This window comes from Eumetopias jubatus, unplaced genomic scaffold, assembly GCF_037043125.1.
Source record: "Eumetopias jubatus isolate StellerSeaLion01/CBP00866 unplaced genomic scaffold, mEumJub1_p1.0 scaffold_3, whole genome shotgun sequence".
NCBI classification, from domain to species: domain Eukaryota; kingdom Metazoa; phylum Chordata; class Mammalia; order Carnivora; family Otariidae; genus Eumetopias; species Eumetopias jubatus.
This window is the reverse complement of record NW_028274809.1, coordinates 127836682-127863419: the sequence shown is the minus strand read 5'-3', so window position 1 is coordinate 127863419 and position 26738 is coordinate 127836682. Positions and strand designations below refer to the sequence as shown.

Genomic DNA, 26738 nt, shown 5'->3' with positions numbered 1-26738 from the left:
AGAATGTCATATAGTTGGAATCATACAGTAGGTAGCCTTTTCAGATTGGCTTCTTCTACCTAGTAATATACAATTAAGGTTTCTCCATGTATTTTCATGGCTGGACAGCTCATTTGTTAATTTTTTTATTTTTTATTTTGTAAAGATTTTTATTTATTGGACAGAGAGAGAGAGAGGGAGACCAAGAGAGCACAAGCAGGGGGAACAGCAGAGGGAGAGGGAGAAGTAGGTTCTCCACTGAGCAGAGAGCTCGATGTGGGGCTCAATCCCAGGACCCTGAGATCATGACCCGAGCTGAAGGCAGACACTTACTGACTGAGCCACCCAGGCACCCAGAGAGCTCATTTCTTATTATCACTAGATAATAAATATTCCATTGTCTGTTTGTATTACATACATAAATGGGTATCTGCTTAACCATTCATCTACTGAAGGACATCTTGGTTGCTTCCACGTTTTGGCAATTATGAATAAAGTAGCTATCAACATCTGTGTGCAGGTTTTTATGTGAACATAAGTTTCAACTCTTTTGAGTAGATACAAGGGAGAACGATTGCTAGATCTGCAATAAGAATATGTTAAGTTTTGTAAAAATCTACCAACCTATTTTGCAAAGTGGCTGTACCATTCGTGTTCTTACCACCAGTGAATGAGAGTTCCTGTAGCTCTACATCCTGGTCAGCACTTGGTGTTGTCAGTGTTCCAGATTTTGGCCATTCTTATAGGTGTGTAGTAGTATCTCATTGTTTTGATTTGCATTTCCCTGATGACTTATGATGACAGGCATCTTTTCCTAAGCTTATTTGCCATATGTAGCTCTTCTTTCCTAAGGTGTCTGTTACGGTCTTCGGCTCATTTTTTTAACCAGGTTGTTTATTTTCTTATTGTTGAATTTTAAGAGTTCTTTGTATATTTTAGAGAACAGTCCTTTATCAGAAGTGGCTTTTGCAAATATTTTCTCCCAGTCTGTGGCTTGTCTTTTTATTCTCTTGACACTGACTTTTGTAGAACAGAAGTCTTTAATTTTAATTTAGTCCAGACTATCAACTCTTTCTTTCATGGATCATGTCTTTGGTACTGTATCTAAACAGTCATCACCAAACCCAAAGTCGTCTAGAGTTTCTCCTATGCTATTTTCTATAAATTTTATAGTTTTGCATTTTACATTCAGATCTCTGATCTATTTTGAGTTAATTTTTGTGAAAAGTATAAGATCTGTATCTAGATTTTTTTTTTTGCATGTGGATGTCCAGCACTATTCAATGAAAAGGCCATCTTTGTTCTATTGTATTGGTTTTTCTTGGATACATTTTTTGAAAACCCTGATAGTCCTACCACTTGGAGAATATACCTTTCAGTCTAGAGTAAGTGTCCTGTCTTCTACTTGTATTAATACCTATACCACCTCTATCACGGCACCTTTATAATAGTGTATGTGTTATTCTAATATTTGCCTTTCCCCCAAAATTCAGAACCATGTTTGTCTCATTCACTTCTCTAGTCCCATCTCCTATAATAGGATTTAGTATGTAGTAAATACTGAATAGACATTTGCTGTATTAATGCACACATGATCTGTTCTTTTATATTTATAGCTAGTCATGTTTCATTTTTTTGTTCCAAAATAATCTTTATTGGAGGAGCAATTGGTATGAAAAATGAAAACAAAAATCTAGAATGGCACAAAGAACATTATGGTGAGCATTTTGAAGGTTTCTATAATTCCAACTTTTTTCCTAAAACAAAATAAAATGAACTCCAAACTCTATCACTGAAAAATAAAATAGTATCAGGACTAAAACCTCTGGTATTAGCAAATTTTTCCCCTTCCCTGTTCTAAGACAATAACTATAATCTTAAGTGCTAAAGATTCAATTATATTAACTCTTCAGAGACTTACTGATGACAAGATAATTTTTGTTTTTTCCTTCACAGTTGAAACAAATTGACAAAATTAGCATGTATGTGAATTGAGAGATTTCTATAACTGATATGAAAATGAATAGTCTGGGCAATATTTTTTTTCTATTTTTCATTGCCTTAAGATGGATAATAATTATTATCAATTCTTATCACAACAAAGTTTTGTAAGAACTACAGTACGTTACTATGTAAAATTAATATTTGTTATAAAAGAAAACTGATATTTTCCTGCATCTTTTGCTTTGCAGTGAATGTAAAATTTATTTTAACTTTTAGAGATGTGTTATTATGACTAAAAATAATTCAGTTATAGAATATGTAAATGAAAAATATATAATAAAATGAATTATAAAAACAGAGGTTATGTCTCTGAATTATGGGAAAAAACTATTACTAAAAAGGAATACTAAACTGCATTTAATTTTTTTTAAATGGGTTTCATTACCATATATAAACTAATTTTCAAGGAATATATTGTAAAATATTCTTTCATGACACTTCCCTGGATAAAGAGTTTTATATACAGTAAACATTAGTCCCTTATCATCAATTTAGTTAAATACAGTTTCAAATAAGAAATAAATAGATCACTGTTTTCCAAAGAATATAGAAAAGCATTGTAAAGGATGCAGGTTGTTGGCTGACATAAGCTATACATCTCAAAATGGTGACACTTAACATCTGTCTCAATGTATCCACTGCCAATAAAGTATTGGAAAAATCACAGTGAACAATTGTTTATCCTAAAGTGATAAATACAATAATGAGCTCAAACACAAATTTACTTACAGCATCATTTTAACAATGGAATATATGAATTCCTAACCTGACTGTTCTATTCCCCATGTTTAACATTCTTCACATTTTCAGTTGGGTATCCGAGAGCATGATATGTTCAGATAAAACTACTTCTCATGAACTGAGATGGGCTGAGGCAGTGAACACTGAGCAAAGCTTTGAAAACAGATGGAGTGGCAGATGGGACTGCAGGCTGGGTTCACTTGATCTGTGTTAAACAACTTTACTGCTCAGTAGGATGGGGCTCAAATCTCACAAAAACCTTATAAAGTTTGTTCCTTTAGTTCATAGATGCTTTTCCCCACCCTAAAATAAATATGATTTATATCTTAAACTTTGTTCCTTTTAAGTTTAATTAGCTCTGTGATAAATTATTTAACTCAAGTATATTTTCTTAGTCATTTTTAGAACAGATGGTAGGAGAGCAGTTGCCTAGCGGAATAAAATGTACATGGACTAATTGTCTAAAAATTGTAAAATTAATTACCTTCCTTCATTGATGAGTTCAATAAATGCAAGTCCTGCATTCTTCTGAATAGAATTCTGCCATTCCTAAAAGGAGAAACCAAACCAAGTATAAGAAAAATGAGCATGTAAACAAAAGTAACATCTGGTTTAAGGATCATGTTGATGTTGTTAACAACTTCCATGTGATATCATTTCTAAATCTTTTAAAAATATTTTTAACAAGTGTTATTTTGTAAGAAAACCAAATTTTCAAAGTAGCTCTGTATCACTTAGTTTATAAGGTGCTTTTGAATTCCCAGTAAATCTCAGGCTTGATGCAGACTGAGATAAAAAATATGACACAGGTACAGAAGGCTCTCAGCACAAAGCTTCCTTCCAAAAAAAACCAAATAACTACTCATGCAACTATACAAGCACTAGCAACATTTGGAAAGAAAACATTAGGCCTGAATATAGAGATTTTTTTCATTGAGACTGTAAAACAAAAATCAGAAATATATACAACATATTTAAATTGATTTGAAATTAAATGTTCTAGTTACACACGTGCATTACACGTGACTGAAAAGTATGTAGAAAAAAAGGTTACAAATGAATTCTTTTGAATTTGAAAAAAAAGGGGGGAGAAAACAATATTAAAACTATATCCGAATGTAACCTCTCTTTGCTAATCTAGATGAGAATATATTTGTGAATTTGGCAGTTCCACAGTGTCATCATTATAAATTTGTGATTATTAAATAGTGTTTTGGATTAGGAAAGCATATTGCTTATTTTGTACTCTTCCAATGGCATATTTAGAATATGCCTTAACCATTTTTTGAAGGGGTATTGGTTTATTCTAGTAATTTCAATTTTTTGCTTTTTTTAAATTTAATTTAATTTTATTATGTTATGTTAATCACCATGCATTGCATCATTAGTTTTTGATGTACTGTTCCATGATTCATTGTGTATAACACTCAGTGCTCCATTCAGTACATGCCCTCTTTAGTTTTTGATGTACTGTTCCATGATTCATTGTTTGCGTATAACACCCAGTGCTCCAAGCAGTACGTACCCTCTTTAATACCCTTCACCAGGCTAACCCATCCCCCCACCCCCCTCCCCTCTAAAACCCTAGTTTGTTTCTCAGAGTCCATAGTCTCTCATGGTTCATCTCCCCCTCCGATTTTTTGCTTTTTTATATAGCTGGTAAATTGCATTTTTTGAATTAAAAATCACATCCCTTTCAATAGTACTATAAATAAATGCTTCCTTAATACATTTCATAAAAAAATCCCTATTGATCACTCATATCACTCATCTATAGAATTTTTTTCTCCATGATTTTCCTACTACTAAGTTGCTATACACCGAGGTAGTCAGCTGACTTGCCACAAATTCAGCTTCACAAAAAATAGTCTCCATGTCAACCTTTCCCTCTACTCTTGATCATATTGCCTTTTTAAAGCTTTGCATATATACAGAGAATAAATGTGGTCCCCAAAAGTAGGTACTTGGCTTGTAAATATTTTTTTAAAGATTTTTATTTATTTATTGAGAGAGAGAGAGAATGGTAGAGAGAGAGCATGAGAGGGAGGTAGGTCAGAGGGAGAAGCAGACTCCCTGCTGAGCAGGGAGCCCAATGCGGGACTCGATCCTGGGACTCCAGGATCATGACCTGAGCCAAAGGCAGTTGCTTAACCAACTGAGCCACCCAAGCACCCTTGTGAATATTTTCTGCTCGAAGTAAATCTGTGAAGAATTACAGAAGAATGCATCATGAATCTACATTTCCCCACCAGGAGAATCAACAACTTGGGAAAAGAGATGTGGAAGCCTGGGGACAGTAATGATCTTATAAAGGCCTAAATGGTTCTATGGTTTGCTAAATGGTTTTAGGAAAGCCACTGTTAGCTATCAAACTTCTTCTACCTTTAACGAAATTAAATTTTCTTATTTAGAAAATTTATTTTAGATAATAAATAATATATTTAGAAAATTTAACGAAATTTTCTACCTTTAACGAAAATTCATCTAAATGACAAGATCACTATTGCATTTTACAGTGCTTATTAAAACTTTAAAATCATTTCTATTGAAAATAATTATAGGGAACCCTTTTTCCTGTATTTTAATAAAATGGTTTATATTACTATCCTTTTATATATTTTGTATATTCCCACTATATATCTTATATTTACTGCAAACCAATATCCCAAAAAATGTGCAGATTTCTCAGGAATACTTGACATTTACTGTGGTATCACCTGAAAGAGAAAACTGACTCTTATACAACAAGAACCATGACACTCTGAAGAATAAATTCTTACAACTTCTTAAACGTGATTTTCTTTATGATACTGTTTGTACACCAAGGCTCTTTTATCAGCAGAAACTTTAATATGCATGGGATTTTTCAAGAAGATATTTCAATCTTCTTGAAATACATATTCAGGTATTACATATGCATCCCAAATTATACTGTGTCTAAACTATCATAGAGTAAAATGTTTTGAAAACTCTCTTCAGATCAAAGATCAAACAAAAGATATCAGTGAGGTGCCTCAGCCCATGAGACACTAATTTGCAATCTTTGATAAAGGAACAGCAGAAATAAGTCTGAGCCAAGTCAAGGACATTAGAGTTTAAAGGATGAGAAAGCCAATGAAAGTGTGTGACTGCAAGACTTCATTCAAGAAATATGTGTTTTAGAAGAGTAATTTGTCATTTTTGAACAAGAGGAAACAGTAGAAGATTGTTTTATATGCCTTTCTAGAAGAGAAACAATAAGGGCCTACATTCCACTGGTATTTTGAATAGGGAAATGGAAATTAAGAGACGATACAAGGAAGAGATGTCAGGACTGGATGAGAAATTGGATTTAAGGGTTAAAGCAAAAAAGTGGAACAATATAAGGTTTAAGTTTTTAGCATGAATGACAGGAAGAATGGTAATATTATGAAAATAAGAAGGGTACACATTTGAGGAAAATCACAGGTTCATATTTGTTGGATTTAGAGTGATATGGTATATCAAAATGGAATGTGGAATCTGGAATTACTTGCATAAAAATATTAAGGCAGACCATCAGGCAAAAGTCGCTAAAGATGGAATGAGCACTGGGTGTTATATGCAACTGATGAATCTCTAAATTTTACCTCTGAAACTAATAATATGCTATATGTTGATTAAATTGAATTTAAATAAAAAATTTAAAAAAAGAGAAGAAGAATCAGAAAGAGGATCAAAAGACCTAGGTCTGCCTGAATTTTGGGAATCATTTGTATTTTTAAGATTAGAAAAAGAAGCCATTAACAAATAAGAAAAGATCTAACAAAATTTAAGAATAGTAGCAAAATAATATAGCACCATTTAAAAGAAAATAATTCACTTATTCCACTGGCTCATCAAAACAAAAACATGCGAATAAGACCCTTTAATCACTAACATTCTTTTTTTTTTTTTTAAAGATTTTATTTATTTATTTGAGAGAGAGAGAATGAGAGAGAGAGAGCACATCAGAGGGGATAGGGTCAGAGGGAGAAGCAGACTCCCTGCCGAGCAGGGAGCCCGATGCGGGACTCGATCCTGGGATTCCAGGATCATGACCTGAGCCGAAGGCAGTCGCTTAACCAACTGAGCTACCCAGGCGCCCTAACGTTCTCTTTTTTAATGATTAAGGATTTTATTGTATGTGAATTGTAAAACACAAAATATGGTAAACCACAAGTGTATGAAACATAAATTGAGAAGTACAAAAAAACAAAACAAAACAAACAAAACCAAAAAAGATGCCATTCCACGAGGGGGGACAGAAAGCTAGAGCTGCACTGGCTGTAGCTCAGAACTGGCACAGGAGCTGGTGGCTGAGCCGACTCTAGGTCTGGAGCTGACCACCTCTGATGCTGGTGGTGGATATGGGAATGGAGTTGGCACTAGACGTGTAGCTAGACCCAGCTCTAGAGCTGATGTCAAATCTGGCTCCAGTGCTAGAGCTGGTCATTGAACTAACTCTAGTTCTGGGCTGACTTTAAGTCTGGCACTGTTGCCAGACCTGGTATGAAAATTGGTGACAGAAATGACCCTAGAGCCTAGAGCTGGAGCTGATAGTAGCTCCGGGGCTAGAGCTAGAGCTGGAGCTGCCACTAAGTCTGGAGTCAGTAGGAGTGCTCAGGCTGGAGTTAGCTATAGCTCTGCAGCTAGCCCTAGCACTATTTCTGGAGCCAGTGCACAAGGTGGCTCTAGCTCCAGAGCTGCTGCTAGGATGAGTTCTGGAATTGCCCTCAGCTCTGCAGTTGCTGCTGGAGCCAGTGCTGCAGTTAATGATGGAACTCCCTCTATCCCTGGAGCTGGCTCTAGCTCTGCTCTGGAGCTGGTCTGGAGCTGATTCTAGTTCCAGAGCTGGCACTGCTTTCAGCTCTGGAGATGGAGGAGGACCCAGAGCTGTGTGAAGCTCTAGAGCTTGTTCAAGAGCTGGCCCAAACACCACAGGTACTGGAGCTGGTGCTAGAGTTGGCATAAGAGCTGGTGCCTAAGCTACTAATATCACTTTTGAAGTCATTACCTAGAGCTGGCAACCTGACATGAAAGACACAGACCAAAACAAGAGTACAAAAGAAATACCAGGAACAACAACAACACAACAAAAAAGGCAACCTGGAAAAGAGAGACTGAAACAGAAAAAAAAAATCTGTGATTACATGGTTGAGATATGTGAAGATATTGCAAACATCAAGAAAAGAAAGCTTAAAAGTCACAAACATTTCCCAAAAGTACAGAAGGTGCCAACAAAAAGATAAAGGGAAGCAACAACAGTAACAACAACAACAAAAATAAATAAGGAAATTGGAGGTTCTCCAATGGAAAGACCATATCCACTGAGTAGGAATTGTAGAAAGAGTGAATGGTGAAGAGTGAAAGGGGAACGTGAAAGACAGGAAATTATCAAATAAATTTAAAACTGTTCCCAGAAGTGAAAAATCTGACATAAAACCCCCAGCAAAGCACATTATCATAAAATTTTCCTTAACATGAGGGTTAAGGAAAAGGCTAACAGGAACAAAAAAGTTTGTACAAAGAATCAAGAATAAGAATGAAACTAAACTTCTCAACAGTAAAGCTAGAAAAGGGAAGGAAAGGAAACACTGCTCACACAGTTATGGAGAACATAACACTCCGAACACAATATCCACCCAAACTCTCCATAACGTCTGAGGATAGACTAGTTTCAGACATGCATAAACATGTGTTTTTCATCCACTCTCTTTCCAGAACCTAGTGATGGTGTACTCTGCCAAAACGAGGGTGTCTCTCCCACAGGAGAGACAAGATTACGCTCTGACAATTACTGAACCTCAGGGACCTAACAACAAAGATGTATTTCTGCTAATGCTCCAGGTCCATTGCAGGTGTTCCCCTCTGCATCATCATCAGCCTCACTCTGGGAGCCAGACCGACAATGCAGCCATTGTCTGGAACACTGTTGGCAGCCAAGGTGGAGATAGTTAATTTTATCAGATTACAGAGAGTAAAAAATTTTGAATGAAAACTTATCATTGTCATGTATATATTTTTGATGTCAGAGTTGTTTTTATATTTTATAAGCAGGCAATATAATTCCCGAGTTTGTTTGATGACAATGTAATGCTATTGACAGGCTTTGTTATTTGAGTTCAACTTCTTCCTCAGAAAGGCTGAAGGGAGAGTTGCTCTTTTCTCAAAATTCTTACCTAATTCAGAGCTCACATAATAGGCTCTATCTTGCTCTTCTGTCACTTCTGATTATCCTGCTTTTCTTCCCTCAGATGTAAGTAGATACCATATAGTTATGTGACACAATTTTAAAACAACATAAACTGAGATACCAAATTTCCAATATGGAGTTCAACACTAGCTAGCTTAAAAGTATTTTTCTGTATGTCTCTAAACCCCAATTTACTCTTTATATGTTTTATGTGCACCTTATACGATTAGATCTTAGGTACTGCATCTTTGAAGGAGGAGCCACATTTTATTCATTTATAGTAACTAATGGGCCAGAAGAAATAAATGATCTAATTTCTACAATGACTATACTACAGCATTAAGGCAATGAGAGGTCAATTCTATTAGTTTAGTGACATTGGATGGAAAACAAAGAAAAAAAATCCTATGAATAAAATTTAAGAAATACTATATTCCCTATTATCTTTTTTCTAGGGTCTATTAGTTATTTGCTAGCCAAATTTGAGTATTTTCTTCCCTACTGTAGAAGACTACTGGGTCATACATTAACATGTTATGAATGGGAATAAAGAGTAATTCTGCAGGCTTTGACCGAAGTAAGGGTCAAAGTGGATTCCATCCAATGTTAGAAGAGTATAATTCAACTTCTAAAGGCTTTCAAAATTCCTCAGTAACTATCATAACCAATTTACATAATTTCAATTTATCAAGTCAATTTCTGTTAACCATATTAACTAATATTAACAATTTGTGAGGTCACAAAAATGTTACCAATTGTCTTTCTTTAAGAGGGTTTAAGGTTTTCAATTTCCAGATTGTGGTAGGAAATATAAAAGTCCGAGGCAGGAGATAAACTAAGTCCCAGGATATACACAGTAATCTCTCTGGCATCTGAGGGGAAAAAAAAGTCAAGTAATTTAATTCAAAATTATGAGTAATATAGGAATAATATGAATATGAATTCTAAAACAGAAGAACATATAATGTTTGTGCTTCCAGTGGGTTGCATAGGGTACAGTTATGCTACCCTTTCCACTCCTCCCAACTATGCTGCATCCCAAGGGGCTGCTTCAATAGAAGAGTTGGAGAAGTAATGACCTAAGCCATACAAATAGTACTAAAACTAGAAATTTTAAACATGTTTGCATCAGTGGTTGTCTGGAATTTAGCATGAGACTTCAGTCTCTCCTGGTTTTGGTGAATTTTAAACAAACAGATTCCATAGGCAATGAGGAAAACACAGAATTTTTTCTTTCAACCACTTAAAAAGAAAACTAAATGAGAGAGAGAAAAGAGGATAACAAATATTCCTCACAAGATGAAGTATATTTTCCCTCTCAGAAAATGTCAGGATTGAATGTATTTTTAAAGCTTATTTAATAATTTCTGAATGACAGTTGTAAAAGCACCAATAATTATTTGGGCAACTTCATTTTAAAATTCCAAACTCAGTAAAATATGGTACCCAGTACTGAATAGTAAACAAAAACATAGAAGTGCAAAGAAAAAACTGGAATGTGAAGGAAAAAGTATCCTATAGGAAAAGCATAACTTGTAACAATAGTTTATGTTGGCAAAACAATAAACCTTTTTCTTAAGGTTTTATTTATTTATTTGAGACAGAGAGAGAGCACAAGCAGTGAGTGGGGTGAGGGGTGGAGGGAGAGGGAGAAGCAGGCTCCCCACTGATCAGGAAGCCTGGCACAGGACTTGATCCCAGGATCCTGGGATCATGACCTGAGCTGAAGGCAGAAGCTTAACTGACTGAACCATCCAGGTGCCCTGACAAAGCAATAAATCTTAAAATGTGTAAAAATAAATGATTATTTTAAAACCTTGGAAATGCGAAATGGGATCAATCCTAGATCATTATTTTCTCAATGATTAATACTTTCGTTAATCAGAAAATATTCCATCTGAAATATAATTACTTATATTTTGTAGTGATTTACTCACACACGTCTCCCCACTAGATCATAAATTCGTTAATGAAAGGAAGGATCTTGTTTTTTTTTTTTTAAGATTTTATTTATTTATTTGTCAGAGAGAGAGCGTGCACAGGCAGAGGGAGAAGCAGGGTCCCTGCTGAGCAAGGAGCCTGATGCGGGACTCGATCCCAGGACACTGGGGTCATGAGCTGAGCCCAGGGCAGACGCTTAATCAACTGAGCCACCCAGGCGTCCCAGGAGGAATCTTGTTTTATTTAACTGTGCATACCTACTAAGTAGCAAGTGTCTGGCATACTGTACAAAATCAATGTATTTTTGTTGTTGAACTGAATTTAATCCTCCCAAATCAAGGGTATCACTTAAATTTATGGTTCTCAATCTGGTTGAACAAAAGAATCAACAGGGGAGTTGTTAAAAAGTACCAATCATAACAGAATAATCTCTAAGGATAGGGCCCAGGCATTGGTATTCTAAAGGTTCCCAAATTATTTTGATGTAAAGTCAGTGTTGACAACCACTGACTTAGGTCATCTTCCTCTTAGAACAAGACTGCACACATAAAAACCTCAAAGTGCTTAACTTGCAAGCAGAGAGTAATTTAATCATGAGGTGATGTATATATTTTCCTTCAAGTTGTTCAATTATTTAAATTTCCTTCTACTAGTCTGTAAAATAGTATATTATTGCATCATAATTACATCATAATTTACACCATAATCATTGAAGTATCCACATCTCTAAAATAACACCATTACAAAGGTCCTTTTCAACTGACACGGCATTTCATTCCCACAAATGGTATTTTTGTAAGACTGAAAGTGTTAACTTATAGTGACTGTAAAAAAATGTGAGTAACGAATGATGCTAGGCGATGATCATATACCTTTACGTTGATGCACATTTGATTTTGCATTTCAAAAAGTGGGTTTTGTTAAAGATTTATTTATTGAGAGAGAGAGAAAGAAATTGAGAGAGAGAGAGAGGAAGAGGGATAGAGAATCCCAGGCAGACTCCACGCTGAGCAAGAAGTCTGACGAGGGGCTCAATCTCATGGCCCTGAGATCATGACCTGAGCCAAAACCAAGAGTTGGACACTTAACTGTCTCAGCCACCCAGACACACCAAAAAGTGTTTCTTAAATGTACATTACTATGTAACCGATTCTATGAGTTTCTAAAGAATAATTAGGTAAAATATTGAAAGAATGACAAGAAAAGTACTTAGCATAGAAAGGAACTAAGTGTTGTGGTTACGGACATATAAACTACGTTGAGAGTTGATAAATGAGATATAGCTGGACAGGGAAGATACTTTAATCACTATCTTAGCTTTCTAACAATTCTCTCTGACATGCAGACTTAGAGAAATTACTTAAAACAAGGGAAATGGATACATGAGAATGTACAAAAGGGATAATAACTTATCGTCACGAAGACAATCTTTTGGCAATGACAGGGAAAAAAGTGTACTTTAAAATTGTGTCTACAAATCATTCCAGAACGTCTTCTGCCATTTAAGAAAACACACACACGCACACACACACGCACACAGACATGCACTCATTCAACTACTGAAAAAAAAGAGAAGGTGTAAATTAAAAGTAGGCATCAAATTTTTGTCTTCATGGGAAACATACTAAACTGGGTTTGAGTGCCTGCAGAGATCTGCCCAGTCTTTAGACAGTTTTGTCATAATTTTTTAACTCTTCTGTTTGGATGCATAAAATTTCCTCAAGATGAAGGATTTTTTCAGAGAATTGGATATCAAGTTAAGGATCCTTTGAAACTAAACACTTTGAAGACAAATAGGTTCCAGAAGGATGACAATGAAATCCCTATGTTCTCTTCAATAATCACTTCATGGTAGTTAGATGACCTAGTAGAAATCTCAGACACAGGACATAATTTTTTTTTCCCATCTATTTCAGCTCAATGCATATTTCTCATTCCCTTTGGCTTTGTATACAATTAGGTAAACCAACTTAATGTCCTTAGAGACTCAATCCATCTCAAAATCTTTGAAAATATAGAAAATATTTCAAAGTAAAAAAGAGAGGTTAAATTGAGACCTTATCTTCAGGAACTCCAGAACTGATTTTTTACTTGCTATATCCTTAATGTCTACTTATCATTAATGGCCATTAAAAGTTGGCAAGTGCCTCAAAAATTTTTCTAGTGAATGTTCATTATAACTGGCATGCTTATTAATTCTCTGCAGTAAGTTAGAGAAATTAGTAAGTATAAGGACTGAAGTAAAAATATACTATATATAGAGAAAACCAGACATAAGTCATGTTTTCAATGTATACAAAAATAAACTAATGAAAATAAACATGCAAGTATTCAGTGTATCATTTGTTTTCATTTTCATTGCTTATTTTTGTGATCTTACTAAAAGCATTATAGGTAAAAGTGGATCTAAGAAGTGAATAATTAATCTTAAAGAGATTATTGATATGAATGTCAACCACAGAAAAACCATTAGGTAATATGGAAATACATCTAGTTGGTTACTAAAAGTTGGTGTATCATATAAAAAGGTTTCCCTGGATCCTAAGAGATCACTAAATTATGTAAATACTTTTAACACAACTTTTTATTACAAATATTCTTATGTGTGTGTATATATGTATATATATGTATATGTGTATACATATATATACACACATATACTTGTATTTCTAATGAAAAATAATCTAGGTTGTTTTACGAGATATTTTTTAAACAGTTTTTTCTATAACTGTGAATATATATAATAAACAAATTGAGGATACTTCTTCCTTGGTAAGAAAACATCTGCTACTGGAAATGATCAGAAAAACATCAAGAAATGAAACCTTTATTAAATATAAAAATAGAGGAAATATTTCATATTTTCTCTTTAGGTAGGAAAACAGTAAAAGCTAGGATAGGATTTTTTTTTTAATTTTTTTTGAAGGTTTTATTTATTTATTTGACAGAGAGAGCGAGAGCACAAGCAGGGGGAGCTGCAGAGGGAGAGGGAGAAGCAGACTCCCTGCTGAGCAGGGAGCCCAAAGCGGGGCTCCATTCCAGGACCCTGGGATCATGACCTGAGCTGAAGGCAGATGCTTAACCAACTGAGCCATCAGGTACCCTGAGAATAGGATTTTTAAAAATAAACTTTTAGATTTGTGCCTTTTTAATTAAAAAAAATAAAAATTTAAATTAAAAACTAAAAACAAATATGCAACATTTAAAATATTAGGGTTTGGGGCACCTGGGTGGCTCAGTCATTGGGCATCTGCCTTCAGCTCAGGCCATGATCTCAGGGTCATGGGATCGAGCCCCACATCGGGCTCCCTGCTCGGCGGGAGGCCTGCTTCTCCCTCTCCCACTCCCCCTGTTTGTGTTCCCTCTCTCGCTGTGTCTCTTTCTGTCAAATAAATAAAATCTTTAAAAAAATATTAGGGTTTAATACATTTAAATATGCAGTTTAAGATTTAGTGCTAATGTGGTTTTGAAGAACATCAGTTTGATAGAACAATAACTTTTAAAACTTGACAATAAAACAAAATCCTATACTGGTCTGCAATCAATGAAAGAACAAGGACTGTCTTTCTTTAATTTCCATGAATTATCATGAAAAAGGTATTTACTTTTGTTCAACAAAATTCATTTCCTGAGAGCTTACCACATGTCTGAGTCATGACTGATGTACTACTATTTTCTCTTAAGTTGCACTGTACTGTTAATATCACTTTTTTGATGATCTTTGAGTGTCATATTTTTCTAGAGCTAAGAATTAGTGTATCAGTAGATTAATTCTCAAAACATTATAACTTCAGAAAAGTATATGGTAAAATATAAAGGAAATTATACCATTAGCATAAGAGCTCCAGACTGTATTCAACTATGGCATAAAAGTGCTGGGTATTACCAAGCTATGCAAGAATAGCTTCTCAAACACTGTTCATATATAACCTAATGATACAATAGACATTTGATAATTCTCAAGATGTACACCCTAAGGCCTTTGTACTTAGTCATGTTTTGAGACTACCACCTAGACTTATACTATATCCCACAACAAAAGATCATTATAAAAACTGCCTTATTTTCAAGAATAAATAAAAAACAACCATGCTGCTTTGAGCTGTTGATGCTTTGTTGCTGCTTAGGCTAATTCATTGCCACATGCTGAATTTGTAGCACACATGATTTCAATTCATGCCGTGGTAAAATAATAAATCACACTATTCCAGTTATCTATGTTACCACTTATGAACAGAAGAAACTTTCAGTGTTAAATCCTGAATGCTAAGACCTTGGTGTGCTTCGTTGGCATAAAGCAGAATTATGTACAGTTATATTAAATATTTTATGTTTACTCATGAATAATCATGTAGCAATAGGTGTATAAGCCAGTATAAGAATGTTAGTGTTGTAGAAACTTAGATCTCATCATTTTTAGCCCACTGCAAGAATCTTTGACGCACAATTAATTAGCTGATTTTTGCTTGGACACCTACAGTATTCTGGGATCCTGGAACAGCTTGTTCTACTTTGGGACTATATTAATATTAAACAAAGAAAAGCACAGATATTCATATATGAAAGGGAGAGCTGTGGTGACCAAGATAGCAACTATTACTCACATGTGGCTATTACAAGTACTTGAAATGCAGCTAGTAGGAATTGATATGGGTTCTAAATATAAAGTGTATACCTGATTAATTTTAAATGATTGATAAACTTGTGTGGTGTTTGGACTTCTGAACAATGACTTGTAAAGTTGGTTCCCTCAAGTAACTGTTACTTGTGAGTAAAATTTTGCTTGTCATTATAATTAATATAGGCTAGTAACAAGGTCATCAAACCAATTTAAAACAATAAAAGAGTCCACAAGTGTGTGTGTTTGTCTTCACACACATCTATCCAATTTGAAAGACTTAGTATAAAAAACAGGCATATAAAATCTCAATTATTTTTATATTGATCACATGTTGAAGTGATACTTAGGTTAAACAAAATATATTATTAAAATTAATTTCACCTGTTTCATTTTTACCTTTTTAAATGTGGTAATTAGAAAATTCCAATTGTACATGACTCAACATTTCATTTTTTCAGACAATGCTGCTCTAGAGTACCAATTGGGAAAGCAATTGGTAAACAATTGCTGCTATAAGAACAATTTCTGCTTATACTAATAATAAAAGAAATAACTTTGCATTTACATGTAGAAATGTAGTTTGAAAGAATATTCATTCAATGATCAATTGTTATCACTCCTGGGTAATGAAAATATGAGGTAAGGGCAAATTTTATTTAACCTTCTACTATTCTAAAGTTGTTTTTCTTTTAGTGTACAGGAACTACTCTTGAATTAGATATCATCTTGGGCATATACGCTTAAATGATTTTCAACACGGGTACCAAGACCATTCAATGGAAAGAGAATGGTCTCTTCAACAAATGGTGCTGGGAAAACTGGATATCCACATCCAAAAGAATGAATTTAGATCCCTCCTCACATCATATATAAAAAGCAACTCAAATGGATAAAAAACCCAAATTTAGGAACTAAAACTATTAGAAGAAAATACAGTGGAAAATTTGCATGACCTCGGATTTGGCCATGGGTTAAAAAATATGATACCAAAAGTTTAAGCAACAATAACAACAAAAATAAACAAACTGGACATCACTGAAACATAAAATTTTGTGTGTCAAAAATCACTATAAAGAGAATGAAAATAACCTACAGGAGAAAATATTTGCAAATCATATACTTGATAAGGATTTTATATCCAGAATAAAAAACACATAAAACTCAACAATAAAAAACTCAATTAGAAAATGGAAAAGGATGTGAATAGACATTTCTCCAAAGAGGATACACAATTCGCCAAGAGATGCATGCAAAGATGCTCAACATCATTAGTCACTAGGGAAATGAAAATCAAAACCACAATGAAATACCACTTCCCACTCACTAGGATGACCATAATTAAAACAAGAATAACATATTAAAACAACAACGACAAAAAAGAGAAAATAACAAGGGTTGGAGCGGATATGGAGATATTGGAACCCTTGTACATTCCAATGTAAAATGTGCTGCCATCATGGAAAATTGGAAGTTTCTCAAAATGCTAAACAGAATTATCACGTGCCTCAACAATTCTACTCCTAGGTATATGCTTAAAAGAACTGAAAATAGAAACTCAAATAGATACTTGTAGACCAATACTAATATAGCAGCATTATTCACAACAGTAAGATGGGGTAAACAACCCATGTGTCCATCAAAAGATTAATGGATAAACAAAATGTGGGTACTGTACATAGAATGGAACATCATTCAACCATCAAAAAATGAAATTCTGATACATGTTATAACATGGATGAACCCTGAAAACATTATGTTGAGTGAAATAAACTAGACACAAAGGACAAATAAAATTCCACTATAAAATATTGAGAATAGGCAAATCAATGAGATAAAAAGTGGATTAGAGGTACCAGAGTCTGGGGGAAAGAGATATGGGGAATTACTGCATAGTGGGTACAGAGTTTTTGTTTGGGGTGTTGAAAATTCTTGGAAATAAATAATGGTAATGGCTACACAGCACTGTGAATATAGTTAATGCCACTGAAATGCACACTTAAAAATGGCTGAAAAGCACACTTTATGTTATATATGTTTTACCAAAATATAAGTATGTATATCAAATCATCCTGGGGACTGTGTTTTCTCTTTAGTCACGTATTAGCTTAATAAGTAATAATAAATATATATACTATGTGTTGGACAGTTTGTTAGGTGTGCATGGCATAATGGTGAATGGAAAAATAAAATGAACTTTGTTATGGTGAAATTTGTAGTGTAACTGAAATGGATAACATCCATAAAGTAACCTTGGAAGACTTTAAGGCTCTGCATCATCCTTAAGAAGTCTTTCCTTTTGAATAGTTTGAAATAGATATTCTGTAATTTAAAATACTTTCCACAAATATTAATATACTGATGACACTATACATAACTAATTTTCTCCACTGGCTGAATGGAATGCTTCCAAAAGAGAGGAAATACTGGACATGATGCTTATCCTAAAGGGAATTCCAATTAAATGGACAAAGACAATCATGCCTGTGTCACATGTAAGAGCATCCAATTAAAACATGTAAACAGGTACCTATATTTACTATATAAATATATGTACATCAAGTGCTAAGGGGAATGATGGAGTGATTAGAACCACATAATCATAAATGAGAAAAGCTTTATGAAAGAAAGATTTTGGAAATAATTGAGAAGATATGAGGTAATAATAACAATTCTATATTTTGGTAATGGTAGTGGTTACATCAGTATAAGGAACGAAATTGCTTTGATCTATATACTCACACAAATGAATGCATGTAACAGTGAAACAGTAAAATAATGCTGTGACACATGGAACTCTATGCACTATTTTTGCAACTTACTGTGAGTCTACACTTATTTAAACAATGGAAGAAAAAGAGGACACCAAAAATTACTAATCACACAATAGCTTTAAAAATAAAGTATGTTGACATATACACAGGATGAAAGTAAAAAAAACAAAACAAAACAAAAAACAACACCGAAAAGCAAGAAAATGTATAATAGTGGTAGGGCTGTGAAATGCATACACATTGTTTTTGTTATTTTTCAAAGTTGTGGTAATATGCCTGAAGAATTTATATAATGTAAACAGAAAAATAGACATGGCAGAAAACAAACATGCCAAAATAGAAAGCAAAGGGGTGGATATTGTGGCAAAGTATGGTAAGGGGTTTTGGGTCAGAGAGGTGGTCTCTCAGTCACCCAGGGAAATGGGTTTACCTCAGAATATGCTACATTCTTTCTCCTCTGCTACAGAAATTATAGCTCTTAAGGATTATTCTACAGGTGGCCAAGGCTTACTGATTTCTTTTTGTCTCAATTTTAGTAAAATTATAAGAATTCAGACAGGAGAAAAGGACTATTGTTTCTCATATTTTACCATTTACATACAGATAAGCTCAGAACTTCCTGTTCATCATCATTTTTCTTCTGTTTACAATTGGGGTTGGATATGAATTAATTAATATACAAGGATGAAAGTGTTATATCATGTTTGAGTATCACATATAGTATAGGTAGCTTAGAAAATAAATATTCTGTAATATAAAAGTGATTGACTCAAAATTTATTATACTCCCTAACTTCTCTAGGAGTTGAAATAAAAGAAATCAATAATGAAAGACCACATGGAAATAATCAAAAGTAATTTGAATTGTATGTTCTTTAAATCTTTTGATTAAATTTTCATTGAGAGATGTCATAAATAATTGGGTAAACAGATAGTTGAGTCTGCCCTCCTGTTGCAATTGTGCAGTAGGTATTCTCCCCAAGACACATACAATGGAAATTTTCTGATTATTTCATACTTATATGGTCTTTCTTTTTCCTTCAAAATGTCTATACTTTTACTATATATTTTCTCCATATTTTCTAATAATTTTATTATAACCCAAGATGACAGTAATCTTTATGCATCACTATATTTTCCATTTCCTACTAAACTTCTATTTATATTTAAGACATATTACAACCTTTATGGTAAGAAAGATGATATATTCATAACAATTCCAAAAAACTTTAAATGCCTAATGTGCCCCTTTAACTTTGAGATGACATTATACCAGAGATAAAAGTTGGGGTCAGGCATTGTCCAGAGAAAAAGGCAGGGATTTATTAGATATTCAGGAATGAAACAGTGGCTTTATTACTTCTAAAAACAGAGGCAGAACTTGTGAAAGCAAACACCAGGAACTAACCAATGCTAATCACAAGTTAGAAATTTGTTATCAACCTCAATTCTATGCTATTAACATACTACAATATTTATATTAAAAAATATCCCTAAGGAAAGATTGTTTCATATACTGCCTGGAAATGAGTTAACTTCCCACATCACAAATTAAACTCAAATAAATATATTGCATGGTTACGTAATTTCTGGTGTGCTTTAAATGAATCTAGACACTACTCTACCTATGTCACAGGTTTGTTTCTCTCCAGACCTTTGCTCAGTTTCCCCAGCCTGAATCTTCTTCCTTGCTTACGCTGTGTGGAAAGTCCATTAACTGCAATGGGTCCATCTTTCGTCTATCTCAATAAAGCTTCCCGCAAAAGTCTTATTGTTGCTTCATAGGACCAATTTTTTGATCCATATGTAGTATCTGATTATATTCAACTTAAAATATCATGTCACATTTTTTTGGTCATTGATTTCAAATTCAGCTATGTAACAGGAAAGTTTCACAGATAACACCAGACTCCTTTTAGAAATGAAAGAACGTTATCAATAAATCTTCAATAACCATCACAATGCTAATATAAAAGAGCAGTCACTAAATAAATGTGACATAATTTCATCAGATAACTAGGATTTCATATTTCCAAAGATGCTTTTAAAAAGTCTAGTCCATCTCTAGTTTTCTTACACTTATAATCTCACTATACACATCCAAATTTTTTTCAATACTTGGTACTCATGAATGAGTATGCATTACTAGGTCTCCATATTCATCTATGTTTTTTTTTTTTTTTTTTTTTTACCTCCCTCTTTTGGTTTATTATAGTTAGAAGAAAAGTATGGCTTTTTCCTTTGTACCATCTGAATAAACTATCAAATTGGAGAACAAATGAAAAATTTAAAAGTTCAAAGTCCAAATCATTTGAAGAAGGAGACTGTTCTTCAGTTGTGGTTCTTTTGTAAGTGCTGTGTTTAGAAGTCCTGGGTCAGAGCCTTGATTACATCAGTGAAGTCAATAAAGTCCTTTTTACTTAAGTATATGAAGTATTTAGAAAAACAAACAAAACCCAAAATAATTCATGTTAGTAACTTCATACACAAATCCTAAAGACACTTGGAAGGCTGACTTCTATTTTATGTTACTTATACATTTTGGGGTTTCCAATGAGAATAAAAATGATTTATTAAGCATACCTTTTGCTTAATCAGTACTTCAAGTCAGAAAGTACTTGAATATTGAGAGACATTACGTTTTACATAAAAGTTTCTCAATTTATAAAACATTTTCTATTGACAGATAAAGCACAGAAAAATCCAAGTGACATCTGCTAAGCTTTACTTAGGAAAACTTAAAGAAATCCTGTGGGATAACATCACTCAATTTTTCCTGGAGTACCTCTGATGGAGACTTCCTAAAAAAAAAAATCTGGAAATAATTAGAAACTATTATAGTACCTAAAAAAGTTTACTTGAAAACTAAATCTGCTATTCATCAAAGAACATAATACACTCAGAATAATGTAATGGGAAAATAAGGCACACATATAGAATAACATAAAGCACCTCAACCAAATCTGATTGCAAAACATAAAAAAAAGAAAAAAAAGGTTGACAGAAGAAAGTATCAGACCTGTGATACGTGAAGAACTCTGTAGGAGACCCTGCACTTAACTGATTAAGCAATGATTTTGTTAAAACAGTATATATTAATTATTTTACTAATTTTAATTTATTTCTGTTCATTTTACATCCAAATGACAAGAAACCATTTTTTTAAAAAGATACTAAGTACAAGTTTAATACAAATTTAAATGGAAGAAGAATTAATAGTTAATTCTTAAGATTTACTTTTGTGTCTTAAGATCTGCATGGAGAAGAAAAGTATCCAAAATACAGTAAAAATATTTTGGGTATTTCTGGAGCAATAAATGCAATATAATGATAATGCTAATAGCTTCTTAAAACTTAAAATATGTTCTCTACAGAGACCTAAAATTCCACTGGGGGGTAGACTGGATGGCATGTCCCTTGGAGTTTAAAAGACTGTCCATATGAAATGAATTATCCTTGACAAGTACCTTCAGACACTTGTAATATGATCTCATGTAAATTTAGACCATATTTTGCACACAAACCAGTGGCAATAGTAAGTTTATTCAGGAGCTCAGATAAGAAGGGAAGAAAAACTGATATCCTTAATAATAGTCGTTAACATGAAATTTCCGAAATGAAAAGCATAAAAATAAAAGCATCTAATGTATTGTAGCAAATGAAAGAAAAACAAATATTAAGAGAAAAGTTGCATTTTTTTTCATTTTCAACCCCTAGCTACCTAGTCTCTCCAAACAAAATTTCATCCTTCAATAGTTTATTTAAATTTGGAAAAAGAAAAACACATTTTAAGTAAATAAATAAACTGGAAAATTCCATTTACATTGGAATTTTAATAACATAATATAATCAAAATATTATAATAAATCATAACAACATAGAGCTATAAATATTTACAAGAAGCTGACTGTACGATAAAACAAAAGGACAACTCAGAACTCTGTAGCTTTAAGGATTCCTCAGGATTGCCTTGTGCCTTGGCACAGACAGCCCTACAAACTTTGCTAATTCTCCTGGGATCGGCTCCATTGTCCAAGAGATGCATTAAGGCCTGTACAAGAGAACCCAGCTTTGGAGAGTGCTAGGCCAAGCAAGCTCCACAGCATCATTAACTTTATTTATTTTTCTTTATCAGAAGTCTGCTACTGCTACGGTTGTCCTGCTAATGGATGAAAATAGGATATAGATCATCTTGAATTTGAGCGGTAGAGAAAAATGACAGATTATTTTAAGAAATTTTAAAGGCATGTGTATTTTCTTGTGGGTCCGTAAAACCAAGATTTTATATAACCATGGAATAATTAATGATTGTCAAAGGTGGTTTTATAAGCTAATTTCACAGTAGAATAATAAATTCCTCCCACTTGAACTGTATTAAAGAAAGATTATTACTCAGTTATATCTTTAAAAATATTTTGTGGAAAGCAACACTTCAGGTTTAACAAAATAGCAAAACAACTGGAACTATTTTTTACAAATGTACATTTTGTAGTCACTTAAATGAGGTATATTTAATCAATTAACCACTATATAACCACTGTATATTTAAATACACTCTGAATTATTTAAAAAATTCAACTTAAAAATCAAACTGAGAGACATGTTTATAATATTGCTTTGCCGAAACACTGAAAGAAAGTGCACTGCATAGAGTGCTGAAATTTCTCACTCTTCCTTTCAATCAATATCTGAGGCAAAGTTTCATCTCTAGGGCCCTTAATGGCAGGAATTCCTGGAGCCAGCAAATGAGTAATGTTAAACCTATGATTAGATGATGAGGCCATCAAAGACACTAGACCCTAATGCTACATTCTTCTTTATTTCTCAGAACTGCAGTAAAACCCTGAGCTAAAGAAGAAGGAATTTTTTCTCCACAAAAGCATTTTTTTTTATTAAATAAATGTGCATCACCAAGAACCTAAAAGGCCCAACAGATCTCTCAGAATGTCTCTTGAACTCAGGACTCTGGCATTAGGTAACAATTCTCAAACGCCCTGCAGATGAACTCCTGCCAGGGATGCTGTTTTCTTTAACTTCTTCCTTATTAATATTCTTCATATTCTTCCCGGCTGAAAAGGAGGGAATGGACCTAATGGTTTCCCTATGAATATATTCTTGAAGAAAGTAAACCTGAAGACTGGAAATCAATAGGTAAGTTTTGGTTGTTTTGTGTTTGCTAATATTTTAAAGGATCAATTGAAGCCATATTGTTTATTTGGGAGTTAGCTGCGGCTTTGGGCAGACCTCAAGGTCAGTAACTAGAAACAGTTTAGATGTATTTTTCTATTGAGGAAACTAAGAATAAATGTAATAACTACCTATTATAAACATATATAACCTGTCTTTCTTGTTCTCACATTACAAAATATTTAGTACTTATATGAAAATCAGGATCATTAGGGGACTTGACAGAGCTGGCAAGAAGAAAGACCACTGGGTCCCTAATTTCAGTTATCAGAAAAATGTTATGTATATATTTTTAGTTTCTTGTAACTGCTAAGAAGAAAGAATACCCAACGACTACAAATTCTATTTAAATAATCTGATTATTAAAGATAAACAGCACAAGCAGATTTTTAGAATTTACACTGAAATATACAAATTACATTAAAAAAAGAAAGCAACCAGGTATTGTATCAAAGACCACTCACTAATGAGCTATATTTTATATTACGGCTATTGCATGAAGAAGACTTTGTTTTCATTATCTGTAATCTAATAGAAGAAAACATGTAATAATAAATGTCAGAATTATAAATTCTACTGTACCATTTTTAAAAGGTAGAATGTAAAGAAGGGTATCAAAAGATCTATAAGAGATTTTACATACATATATGCACACACAGAGATATATATATATTTTTTGCAAATAGGGGACAATAGAAGGATAGAGAGGTGGGCAAGAATAAGACAGCTAAAGAGAGTGGAAGAAGGGAGAGGGAGACTGAATCAATATTTACATGGTATGATCATCTGCATAAAAATATATCTTAAATTATTTTCTTCATCGATGGGATAAGAAATGGAAGTTTTAAAAATATATAAACATATACATATATATATGCACATGCATCCTACTGCTAATGACAAGAAAAAAAAAACCTCATGTAGTTTAATGTAATCCAGTGAAAGAGATTTCCTACCTGAGAACAAAGCAGCATAACAAGCTCAACCACAGACGTGCTAGATTTCATACAAACGAGGCCTGCAACAAAGAAAGGTTGAACAAAATGAAATTACCATGGTAGAAATCATCATTCCAAGTTAATTCATTATGTAATTTTAATTTACAAAAACTTTCTTTAAAATAGAACTCCTAAAATAAAACAAATGGAAACATTCACTAACACATATTTTTTATGGCATTAATTTCTTTTTTTTTTTTAAAGATTTTATTTATTTATTTGAGAGAGAGACAATGAAAGATAGAGAGCACGAGAGGGAAGAGGGTCAGAGGGAGAAGCAGACTCCCTGCTCAGCAGGGAGCCCGATGTGGGACTCGATCCCGGGACTCCAGGATCATGGCCTGAGCCGAAGGCAGTCGCTTAACCAACTGAGCCACCCAGGCTCCCTATGGCATTAATTTCAAAATATTCAGATATTCAAGAAGATGTAGAAAACATACTAAAAACTAACTTTATGCTTGGGTTATTTATTTGGTCAAGGCATTTCTTATATATAAATAGTGGAAGGTAGTTATTGGAATTGGTGAGCTTGTTAGAGCTACTTTTAATCCAATTACATTCCCTATGTGATTGTCTCCTGGAGTAAGGAGCAATAATCAGTGAAGATCTTCCTAAATTTTCTTCTAAAAAACAAAATTAAAATAATTTACAAATAAATAACTCCCCATAGGTTGTCAGTTGTTAAATGTTTTTAAAATATGAAAAAATGAATTTCACACACAATTAATATGTTAAACAATGTTTATAAAATCTTCCACTGTTCTGTTTCCAAAGTCTCTGAACAGCCATCAGAAGAGAAAAGAATGAAATGTTGTAATTTGTACATAATAATGGCTACTACTCACTGTTCACTTACTGTGTGCTAGGCACTGTGTTAAGTGCCTTATATTCATAGTGTCATTTAATTCTTATTTCTACTCCGTTACATACTCTTATTATACCCATACTACAGATAAGAAAATATTCTTCCTATAAACAGTTTAAACCTTAATTATTCATCAAGACATTTCCCAATTTAAAGGATGACTGCTGAATAACATGTAATAAGAAAGCAAGAAAGCAGATCATGGTTGGTAGTTTTTCTTAAAGTGCCAACAATGGAGGAAGATGTAACTAAGGATTAAGAACAATCTCGGGTTGAGAGTATAAAATCATGATGCTTACTAACGTAAAAAAGAGTTTTAAAATTTTTCACTTTTTAAGAAAATTAATGTTTGTTTTTTCTTTTCAGTGAGGACAAAAGTAATCAGTAAAAGCACTGGATAGCAAGAAATGCCATGGTCTTACATTAGTTGTTGCTAAACGGAAAGTTGAAGTGAAACCAGTTTTTTCTTCTTAAGGTGATTTCAATAAATAGTCTCAAATGCCTTCTAGGCTCTAGCATGTATATTTATTGTAGGTAGTGGATAAATACCCTTTTGTGCCCACCCTGCTAACGACCCTATCCTTATTGTACACATGACAGAAAAAGCTGTAAAAAGGCACTAGTATTCCATCTTATCAGATCTTTGGGCAGACAGTTAACTAATGAAATAAGAGGCAGATGTGAAAAGCTCATTTAAGAGACAATTGCTGTAATTGATCAGCAATTCTCATGCTCAGGAGCTAGAGAGTCAAAAAGATTAATGGGACATTTATCACCTGTTGGCTACTCAACTATCTAAAATTCTGACAAAGAAAAACTAAGGAAAAGGCCAAAGGACTATGCACAGCAAAAGAACCGTAATTATGATTCGTACTCCATATCAATTTAGATTTTAGACTTGCAGGCTAAATAAAGGATGACTATATAAAGAATTACCATATATTTATTCCATGTATTAGAATTTTTTAAATACATAACAACTTAAAGTAAAAATTAGGAAAAACATGCAATTGCATTAATTTCTCAGACTGATATTTTAAATGAACTTCTAAAAAACTCCTATGTAACAAGAATGTTCATAATTTTTACAAATTGTACCATACAGAAAATATAAACAAATGTTCCATCAATGTTTTGTTCAAAAGACATGACAACAATTAACAAGGATAGCAAAATTGCAATTTGCAAACAGTATGGCCATTGTGATTTCAACTTCATAGACCCACACCCCTTTATTAGTGTGTTTTGCCTAATTAGTTTTAAACAGAATGAACTAATGGATTCTCCTTAAAAAGAAAAAAAAAATCTAACCTTGACAATGAGAACACAAGCAGGGGCAATTCTGGAAGACTTATCAACTTTCAAATATTACACAATCACTTTGGTTGGAAGTATTTCTAGGTGTTAACAAAAGTATTTATTAAAACAAGTACGCAAAT

At 33.4% G+C, this 26738-nt stretch overlaps 1 protein-coding gene across 7 annotated transcripts in view; it reads right to left on the bottom strand.

Moving 5' to 3' along the window:
* The window catches only part of NBEA (neurobeachin), a 685632-nt gene that overhangs the window by 322483 nt on the left and 336411 nt on the right, over positions 1-26738 (bottom strand). For all 7 annotated transcript variants that reach the window (XM_088021800.1, XM_088021804.1, XM_088021803.1 and 4 more), the window contains 2 exons: positions 24393-24454; positions 3209-3273 (listed from right to left, as the gene is read on the bottom strand). In XM_088021800.1, coding sequence (XP_087877926.1) covers positions 3209-3273; positions 24393-24454 — 127 coding nt within the window. The remainder of the gene's footprint in view (positions 1-3208; positions 3274-24392; positions 24455-26738) is intronic.